Source organism: Pundamilia nyererei, unplaced genomic scaffold, assembly GCF_000239375.1.
Source record: "Pundamilia nyererei isolate P.nyererei 1_Seehausen unplaced genomic scaffold, PunNye1.0 scaffold00362, whole genome shotgun sequence".
In the NCBI taxonomy this organism is placed as follows: Eukaryota; Metazoa; Chordata; class Actinopteri; order Cichliformes; family Cichlidae; genus Pundamilia; species Pundamilia nyererei.
Window position 1 is genome coordinate 80,795 of NW_005187763.1, and position 9,985 is coordinate 90,779.

Consider the following 9,985-nt stretch of genomic DNA (forward strand, 5'->3'; position numbering starts at 1 on the left):
TTGATTTCAGGCCTCAGTGCAAATTATACACTACAATTTAAAAGGTACTTACATTCTGGCGTATAAACTGTAGACATTGCTCCACCAAAAGCAATGGGAAATGCTGCTGAAACGAGCACAGTTAAGGTCACATTTCATATCTAGACAATTTTAACTTATAACCATTGTTATTTAAAAGATCGATTTTAAATTTCCTTATGATCACTAAAGAGTAACTCACTGGTCTGTGCAGGCGTTCCTATTACAGTTACTGAAACATGAGCAAAGTTAAGGTCACATTTCATATCTAGACAGTTTTAGCTTATTAACATTGTTATTTAAAAGATCACCATTACATTTCCTTATGATCATTAAAGAATGTACTCACTGTTCTGTGCTACAGATGTGGCCAAACATCCAGCAAACAGGATCAGCAGCAACATGTTGAAGCTTTATTCCAAAGAAAAGAGCGAAATCTGTTAAGGTGCAGTATTGTTCCTGTAGTCTGTCTGTCTGCTTTTAGTCTGTACGAGAGACTAATAGTGTTACAGAGAGGGAGTGGCCTGGTTGCAAAACTTCCTTGAAGAATTGGATGAGCAGGAACAATGGGGTCAGAACAAACCATGTCATGAAACATGAGGAAGTAGCACAGTTTTCAGACAGTGAGGCACTCTTTAAAACATTCTCAGAAAAGAAAAATCAGCTACCAAAAAGTCAAACAGATTGTAATACACAAAGAAAGCACAGAAAACATTTCAGCTGCTGCTAAAGCTGGGTAAGAGAAATAGCTGAATACCTTTCACACTGTGTATATGTAGTGAAGTAGGTAGTTTAGGAAAGCTTTCAAGGTACCGCAGTCATACAAATACTCAGAGAGTGGCTTGTCAATAACATTTTATTGAGAACTCTTTGCGTATGTATGTACTTGTAAGACAAAACAAGCAAAGAAAAGGAGAATCCAAAGAAAAAAATCAGATTACACTAGATTCACAGAGTCTGAAAATCTAACAGATCCAAGATTTACTCTGAAATGAGTGCGACACACCAAAAAAGACACAAAAAACAAATGATCCTGAAACTGAGTAGTTCTCAATGGTAAAGCAGCAATCAGAGGAGAAAGACACTAAAGCTTCTTTGACTTTCTGCTGCTGCTTGAGCTGCTCGCAGAGCTGGAACATCTGGAGGTGGTGAGAGGAGGGGAGGTCGCAGTCAGATCCAGGCTCAGTTCCACCGTCTTCAGTGTCGGGGAGTGAGGCGCAGCGGTCCGGGGGCTGGCGCTGGCTGAGGATGCCAGAGACCTGCAGAGGAAAAAAAAACATAAAAATGCAAAAGAAGAAGCTTCTTTGGAGGATCAGAGGTTTTATTAGGAACGGATGAAGCCTGACCTGAGAGAGGTGGAGCAGCGGGGGGAACTTGTCTTGGAGCTCCGCTGGCTGGCAGGAGTGGGAGAAGGAGAGGGAAGAGACAGACTGGCCTGAGAGAGAGAAAACATTCAAGTTAAAGGAGCTTCAACAGTAAATCAAAGCGTTCAATAATCCTTGAAGAACTGTACCTGCAGGAAATACTTCTCCATCACTGATCTGAGGTCAGGATTGCCCTCCCAGACCTCATTCAGCATCCTGTCCACATTCTTGATGAATTCCTTCAACTCCCTCAGCTTAATGTCTTTCTCTTCGAAAGTCTCGCCTTTGGTGCCCTTTGCTGAGCGGACTTCTTTGGTCAGCTTAGAGAACTGGAAAATCAGCAGAGTAGCACACATTTATAACATGGCGCTGCTTCGTTCTGCTGTTGACTGGTCACAGGTGCGGCAGGTTAACAAATGTGCTTAGAAAACATGATGCAGTTGGACATCAAACCTGCTTTGAGGCTCTGTCAATTTTCTCCTGCTGGGAAGTAACTTCTTCGTTCATTTTGCTGACGAGGGCATGTTTGTTCTCTATCTTATCTCTCTCCATTTGCTCTTCTTGTGGCAGACTTTCCAACACACTGTTCAGGTCCTGAAACCAGAGCGCGGTGTACACACACACACATAAAAAGAAAGCATTCACTGAGGCACACATACACAGGGATTCATGCAAGGTTAGTTACACTAGATGACTCCGATAGTTTTTACAAAAATTAACTGTTAATAATACTCTGCTATATGATACTCAAGCTACTCTTTCATGCTGGAAATGAGAAGAAATACCAACACAGATTTTTTAACTCAAGAGGATTAAAAATGGCAAATAACATTTTACTGTATAACTGCTGTTGACCTGAGACTGGTTCTTATAATGTGGAAACTAAGCAGCTCTCACACAGAGCTTATTATTAATTGTTAATTAGATTGTCATTAAATGTCATTAAACTCCAACCCCCTCGATCAAATTCTTGTTTATTTAATAGATAAACTGATGGACAATATGCAGCTGAGAAAGATACTTTCAGCTCTTTCTGAGCTACACAGAAACACACCTTCCCCCACATGTGTGCGCATAACCAGGGACGCCAAACTCCTTTTACATCATGAGCCAAGTGCAGTGGCCTGTTAAAATTCCCTTTCTGACAGCGTGAAGAAGATTAACTACACATTTAGTCCCCAAGATATTTTGATAAAAGACAAGGAAGTGCAATTTAATTTAATTTAATTTAATTTAATTTAATTTAATTTAATTTAATTTAATTTAATTTAATTTAATTTAATTTTGTTTTATTTTATTTTATTTATTTATGTTTTGTTTTTTGTTTTTTTGCCTGTCCCATTTGGATCTTTAGCCATCAGAATTGTTGTCTGAAGGCCAAGAAAGATGCCAAGCGGATTTACTTTACCAATTGGATCATCATGGCCTTGCCATATTGGTCCATTTGATTGACCTTTATTATAATTATGTATTTATTTGATTTGATTTTCAGTTGTTACAGACGGGACAGACATGACTGGGGGATAGGACAGGGAGAGAGAATGAAAGAAAGAGAGACAAAGAAAAATAGAGGGGAGAAGAGATGGTGAGAAAGGGGGGGGGGGTGCAATTTTAAAAGTACTCCTCAGTTTTTCCACATGATGATGAAAAAGAACTGCTGTAGTAAATGAAAGAAATGTGTCTACTGGGCCAGACTGGAGTCTATGTTAGGCCAATTCTGGCCCTGTGCCTTGTTTTTGACACCCCAGCAATAAAAAAACAAAGTCATCTGCAGGTTAGCACTAAACTTCATGAATTGTTTCACCCCCTAAAACTCCTCTCTTCAGATGTTGCATGTGATACTTGTGATACGAAAGCAGCTCCCTGATTGCATAGTTTCATCTGTTATCTGACAGATAAATACGGAACCAGCATCCCAAGTAGTCAAAGTCATCTTTCATTTTATCAGCAAAGAATAGCACCAGCTAGTGGTTTCTACAAACACAGGAAGAACTGAGTATACAAGACTATTTTAGACCCAACTCAAAAAACATTAACACACTAAACTGCTTTGTGTGTTTAGCCTGTAGTTCAGCCTTGTGCTGAACATTATGATGACAGACTTCACCTAATTCCAAATTAGCTTGAGGTATTCAGCATTTAAGTGCAGGTTGCTTTTTCTTAGTACTAGCAGCTACTATAAATAGCAAAAACCTGCATATCCTGTTGAAGCTCTTGGATCTGCCTTTTCTTATAGTTCAGCGTCTCTTGACCCACATTCAGCTGCCCTTCCAGTTTCACTTTATCCTGGTACATTGGACCTAAAGAGGAAAAAATGACATAAAACTTCCTGATGATAAGGGGGACTTTTGAGTTGCTGGTTTGGTGTCATTCCATCCACCCTCTCATACATACTGGATTCATTCACTTTGTTCAAAGACTGGCGAAATGCAGAGTTACTGTTGTTGAACAGCTGGATGGTGTTTTCCAGAGCTCTGTTTTCCAGCTCCACTTTGTGGATTGTAGCATCCAGCTCATCGCCTTTCCTCCTAAGCTCCTCTTTCTCTTGTGCAGCCTGCAGAAAAAGCACAGAGTGGTCATTCAAAGTGATTGTGTGGTGCTATGGGAAAAAAAATCAAACCATAGTCTGCTTTAACACAGCAGTGTGTGTGCAGACCTTTGTGATGTAGTAAGCCTGCGATTTCGCCTCTTCTTCCTCAGGAGGTGCCATGGAAAGGCTCACAATCTCGAAACATTTCTTCATCGTGTCAATCTTGGATAGTTTCTCACTGAGTTCAGCACTGAGACAGAAAAAAAATCTGATAAACCAGATGCAAAACTAAACTGACAGCAAAGTGGATAGTCTTGTTCTTTTTGTCCCACCTGAGTTTCTGCCTCTCCTGCTCACTGATCTTGAGCTGCTGGCTGAGCATTTCTTTGTAGACCTTAATCTCATCCTCCCTCTCCTTCATGGTTGTTTGTAGCTGCAGCAGTCTCTTCTCCAGCGACAGCACGTTGTCAGCCTTGCTGTACAGAAGATCCCTCACACGTTTGACCTGTATCTTTAACATTTGGTGCTCCACTTTGTTTTCCTGATGAGAAACACATGAGGTTAACAATAACATGTGTGGTCCATGGGGTATCCATCCATTTCCATGTGATCAACAGAAATTTGAATGTTTTCAGTCCTAACCCACATTGGTTAGTGAAGAAAAAACAGGCTAATTATTTACTATTTATTAAAACACCCATTGTTTGACTCATTATTACACTTTTTTATTCCACAAAAAGATGAGACATCATGCTAATGCTAAACTAGCCAAGAACCCAGAGTGTTGTTAAAGCTGAGCAAATGTAATTAGGTTATGTACTGCATGTGTTCTGTGTAGTACAGACAGTACATTACTTATTTTAAGTGACAACACCAACAATGATCATAGCAAAGAGTAAAAAATACCTTCAACACGCTTAAACATTTGACCACACAGCATGCAGTCGATTTGCATGAATGTAATGTCTTTGAAATAATGGTGTTGACTCTCACAGTGGAGCTAATGAAAACCTAATGAGAATCAATAAGAAACTGCTAAATTCTTATCAATTCCCATCCCTACTCCTAGGGGGTCATCTGATTGTTGGGTTGTCTCTGGGTTATTGTAGGTTCTTTAAAATAAAAGCTGAATTTAAATTATAATGGTGAACATAGCACACCACAACCACGTGCCTATGAGCATGATGCACTGAATTAGCCTCCATCAGTTAGTTACCTGCTTCTGCAGTCTGAGAGTCTTCAGCTCCTTCTCACTGGTGTTACGGATTAGCAGGAGCTCCTCCACCTTACTGCTCAGATCTCTCTTCTGAGCTTCAGACTTCTCAATCTCTTTCCTCAAACTGCGAATATCATCCTGCCAGAGACAAACAAATGCAATACGTCAGATGGGATTCATAAAAAGGCAGAATAGTACAGCGAAGCATCAGATCGACCTCAGCCTCCTTGAGAGTGTCGGTAAGCACTTTGGCTTTCTTCTTTTTCTCTTCGAGTTCTTCGGTCAGCTCAGCGAGCTTCCTGTCGAGCATTTTCTTTTCTTCTTGGTTAACGTCACCTTTCAGCTTTGCCAGTTTTGTTTTTAGGAAGATCATCTTGCAATTCTACACAAAGCAGGAAACAAGTAAGGAAGGAAGGTTTAACGTGTTGGTATTTCAGCACCAGAGTAGTGAAAGCTGGCTAGCGCACACGTTCGTGTCTGTGCGTGAGTGTATGATTTTTGCTAAGCGTGCCTGGTCACTTATGGTCATCTGGTGTCTAATCAGGTCCTGTTCCAGTTTTCTGAGCTGACTCTCCAGGCTGTTAATGGTGGATTTACTCTTTGAAACCTGCGAGATAAAATCCTTCTCCTTTGTCTTAACGGCCTGCAAACGCTCCTTTTGATGCAACAGCTCCTCCCTGCAGTCACGCAGCTGGACATCCAAGTCCTGTAGCACAGCACAAGCAAAGGGTTACACAGCAGGTCTGAGGCACCGAGCTCTGAGTCTGCTCATCTGGGTTCTAGCAGGTGAATTATTAAAAAACCCAAATTTTAAAAAGTGAAATTGAAATCATGCTACTTCTGACTAAACCATGTGATCATCTCGATTCTATTACATCACTGCAATTACAACAGACCTTTAATGAGCCTTGAGGTTTCTGCAGCCTTCCCTTGTATGGTGTTAATACATCAGTACAATCAGTATATTTAGTTCATGCTATTTAAATAACACTGTTTTATAGTTTTGTAAAAGGTTTTTCTTTTTCTTGTATGTCTTATTCATGCCATGAAAACAAAACCAACATAATAACGAGTGTAGGCAGAAATCCTTAGACAAAGTTCTTATTCTGTGCACAACAGTTCTCTTCTACCTGGATCGGATTTGGCAGCTCACCTTGATGGCCTGTTCCTCATCCTTAAGAAACTGATCCATCTGTGCAGCTCTCTCCTCCTCACTAAGGGCTGTCTGAGTCACCACCTTCAGCTTCTCGTCCAGTGCAGCGTTGTATGCCCTAGCCTGCCTGAGTCTACAACACAGACACACACACAGGCATGTATATGCATATATATTTAACAAGCCCTGCAAAAAGGCGCAGATTTATTAGATCACCTCTAAAAACAAAAAACACAAATATTTTAGACATTGTCAAAAAGTTGTTGAAAACTAAAAATGATATTGTTATTTTTTAGGCAAATAATAAACAGTATTCATGTTTTTATACCCAAATATGAGCGGGCACACTGGACTTCTCTAAGAGGTCAGAAAATAATTAACAATCAACCACTCAAACTATTTTTTCTGTTCAGCAAATAATTGTAATTTGCCATCTTCATCAAATAATAATAATAATAATAATAATAATAATAATAATAATGTGCTTTACTGTTTTCTTTTGTTTTTTTTATTACATTTTGATCATTTAAAAAAAGAGCTTACGCATACTGGTGGATTAACTGTTACAGAAACAATAAAAAAATGATTTTCCCCAATTAACCACTACAGTTAATTGGGGGCACTGGGTGCCAATCTACCTGGCATGTGTAAAAAATTCGTTCTTCCCCTTTTTAAATTATGAATTAACTGTGATTAACCTCATTATTTGGAAAGCTGAGTCCAATTTCACTCACCACAATCGTGCCTGATTACTGGCAGAGCTGTTAAATCAACAAATTGCTTAAACAGAAGCCATTTCTTAGGCTTTGGGCCTCCAGTGAACCACAGTCAGAGCCAACAGCCACAAATGGAGAACAGTGGTGAACTCATCCAGGAGGTCACAAAAGAACCAGAACAACATCTAAAGAACTGCAGGCCTCACATGTCTCAGTTAAGGTCAGAGGTCACGATGCAACAATAAGAAAGAGACTGGGCAAAAATGGCACGTATGGGAGAGTTCAAGGATAAAACCACTGCTGACCAGAAAAACCCACAAAGGCTCTTCTCACATTTGCCAAAAACATCTTGATGATCACCGAGACTTTTGGGAAAATATTCTGTGGACTGACAAGACTTTTGGAAGCTTTCTGTCCTGTTAAACTAACACAGCATTTTCTAAAAGAACATCATACCAACAGTCAAACATGGTGGTCGTAGTTTTAACTTTTTACTTTTATAAATCTGCATTTTGTATTTGCTCCAGTTATGTTTGTCTAATATTAAAACTTTTTTTGATGATTGGGAAATGTGTGTGTATGAAAAAAAGAGGCCATATAGTACAGTATACATGCAGTACATGAGAAAGAGGTAAAACATCACAGTGCTATTTTATAGGCAGGGATGTGTCGTAAGATTACACTGACTTGTCATTTTTATCCTGGATGTCTTTCTTCATTCTGGATATCTGGGATGTCAGGGACTCCACGTCAGAGGTTGTTCTGTCCAGTGTGTTTTTGCAGGTATTCAGCTGCAGGACACAAACATGAGCATTGACTGACAAGCTCTTAGAGCATGAAGCTACTACTCCTTTACATACAGCACAGTTTGAGGAACTGACCTCATCCTGCAGCCTGCTGCAGTTACTCTCCTGCTCCTTCAGATCCTGTCTCAGTTTTGCTCCCTGTCGGTTGGTGAGGGTTATCTTCCTCTCAGTTTCCTTGTTGTTGCTCCTCTGAGTATCTAGCAAGTTCTTCCTCTCTGTTACCGTGGCATTCCTTTCCCTCATAGCCTGGTTCAACTGGGCAACTTGCTGGAATGATAAAGGAACAACGCAGGTGTTACTCACATGTACTTCAATGTTAATTCACATATTCTTGGCTTTCCTTCATGTCTTTTATCAGCAGAAGTGTAAATCCCCATGTAAATGACCACGGCAGACCCAGTGGCATTTCGATCATCTTTATTTTACCGGTTGCTGTACACACAGACACAGAGCTGCAGCTCTCCCGCTGCCAGCGCAACATGACAACAACAACCACATTCACCAAAACTCCAAACTTTTAAGCCGGCGTGGCGTGATTGCATATGCCGCGCAGATGGGTCAATCGCACCTGCAGCAGCAAACCACGCCCCGCCACACCGTACACTTTACCAGAGCACACTGCTGCATGTCTTCATCCCGTTGCATCATCTGCTTGATAGTGTTTTCCCACTGGTGGATGAGTTGCTGGGCCTCCAGGTGTGCCTGCTGCAGATTCTCTGTAGTCTTATCCAACGCGATCTGTTTGGACAGGAAAGGAAGCAGCAGTCATCCTGAAGGAGGTTTTTGTAACTGCTTTGGTTTGTCTGCTGAGAATCAGTCTCACATTACCTGAGCAGATAAAGTCTCAGTCGACTCTTTGACCAGTGCTCTTTGCTTTTCTTTGGCTTCCAGTGTCTTCTTCTCTATAGCCAGAGTGAGTGACTATATGAGGAGAGATCAGACAGTTGTTAGCAGAGAGTGAAAACAGCTTGATCATCCATATTCCAGAATTTTTTATTTTTTTTTTTACCTTGATCTTCTGCTCGTCCTGCTGAGCATACTTGATGATGGCCATTGTGTCCTCATCTTTACGCGCCGACTCCTCTAAAAAGGCATCCATGGTCTGCTTGTCCCAGTTCATCTGCTCCATAAACTCATCCAGCTTCTGTTTGCCCTTGAAGATGTGGTTCTGGCAAGATGGGCAAAAGTTCAGAAGGTCGTTTTGGTACCAACAGCTAAACTAAGCCAAATCCTGTATATGATGTGTATATGCAGATGTTTATATACACAGACCTCTATCATGTCTTTCCTCTCTGCTAAAGACTTGAGCTCTTTCTCCATCTCAGCAGCCTCCTGAGCCTGGCGACCGTTCTCTCTATCTGAGAGAGCTGTCAAGTGTTTCTCAAACTCTTCCTCTCTTTCCTTTGCCTTGCATAGAGCCTGTGAGCAGAAAAAACATCAGAATAACAAAGTAACACGCCATGACACAGTAACTACAAGCCAGTTACAAAAGTCTCACACACGACACACACTGGTACGACAAACGGTAAATTCACAATATGCTCTAATAATCTCACCTCAGTGTTATCCAGCTCTTGTTTGGCATTCTTTAAGTATTCAGTCATTATCTTCTTGTGATCTTTATTTCTCTCAAGCATGTGCTCCAGCTCCAGCAGCTCCATCTCTTTTCTGCGAATCTGTTGTTGAACAAGTTACCAGATAATGTAACACAAGAATGTTTGAATGTTTGAACAGGGCTAAGCAACACTTAGCCACCTACCAATTTTTTTAAAAACTTTAGGACTTGTGAACTCAGGCACTGCTACAAAGTGGTCTACATCAGGGATGTTAAGCAAATGAGGCCAGAAACAGCCTATTGGAAGGCTCTGGTTACAGCTGTCAGGGGGTTCAAGTCTATTCCAGCTGCAATAGTGTAAGAGGCTGCGCAGACCTTGGACTGATCAACAGGGCTTGTTTGAATTATAATCACTAAAAATACAGGTACAGAAACTCCACATCCGTCCTGTTCTTTGTAAAGTGAAGGCTAGATGTACTGACAAAAGACTGAAAAATAACAGATATACACTCAACAAAAATATAAACGCAAAACCTTTGTTACTGCTCCCATTCCCCATGGGATGGACGTAGAGACCTAAAATTCATTCCAGATACACAATATAACCATCCCTCCCAAACAGTGGTC

General features: G+C 40.8%; 1 protein-coding gene across 1 annotated transcript in view; it reads right to left on the minus strand.

The window, feature by feature from the left end:
* Positions 1-860: 860 nt before the first annotated feature.
* ccdc39 (coiled-coil domain 39 molecular ruler complex subunit) overlaps positions 861-9,985 on the minus strand; it is an 11,169-nt gene continuing 2,044 nt past the window's right edge. Inside the window, exons 2-20 of the mRNA XM_005752475.1 lie at positions 9,360-9,479; positions 9,076-9,222; positions 8,813-8,971; positions 8,632-8,724; positions 8,413-8,541; positions 7,879-8,070; positions 7,685-7,788; positions 6,282-6,414; positions 5,640-5,834; positions 5,346-5,510; positions 5,129-5,266; positions 4,245-4,453; positions 4,039-4,162; positions 3,777-3,936; positions 3,576-3,682; positions 1,836-1,976; positions 1,532-1,711; positions 1,365-1,453; positions 861-1,277 (exon numbers count right to left, since the gene is read on the minus strand). Coding sequence (XP_005752532.1) covers positions 1,103-1,277; positions 1,365-1,453; positions 1,532-1,711; positions 1,836-1,976; positions 3,576-3,682; positions 3,777-3,936; positions 4,039-4,162; positions 4,245-4,453; positions 5,129-5,266; positions 5,346-5,510; positions 5,640-5,834; positions 6,282-6,414; positions 7,685-7,788; positions 7,879-8,070; positions 8,413-8,541; positions 8,632-8,724; positions 8,813-8,971; positions 9,076-9,222; positions 9,360-9,479 — 2,760 coding nt within the window. The 3' untranslated portion in view covers positions 861-1,102. The remainder of the gene's footprint in view (positions 1,278-1,364; positions 1,454-1,531; positions 1,712-1,835; positions 1,977-3,575; positions 3,683-3,776; positions 3,937-4,038; positions 4,163-4,244; positions 4,454-5,128; positions 5,267-5,345; positions 5,511-5,639; positions 5,835-6,281; positions 6,415-7,684; positions 7,789-7,878; positions 8,071-8,412; positions 8,542-8,631; positions 8,725-8,812; positions 8,972-9,075; positions 9,223-9,359; positions 9,480-9,985) is intronic.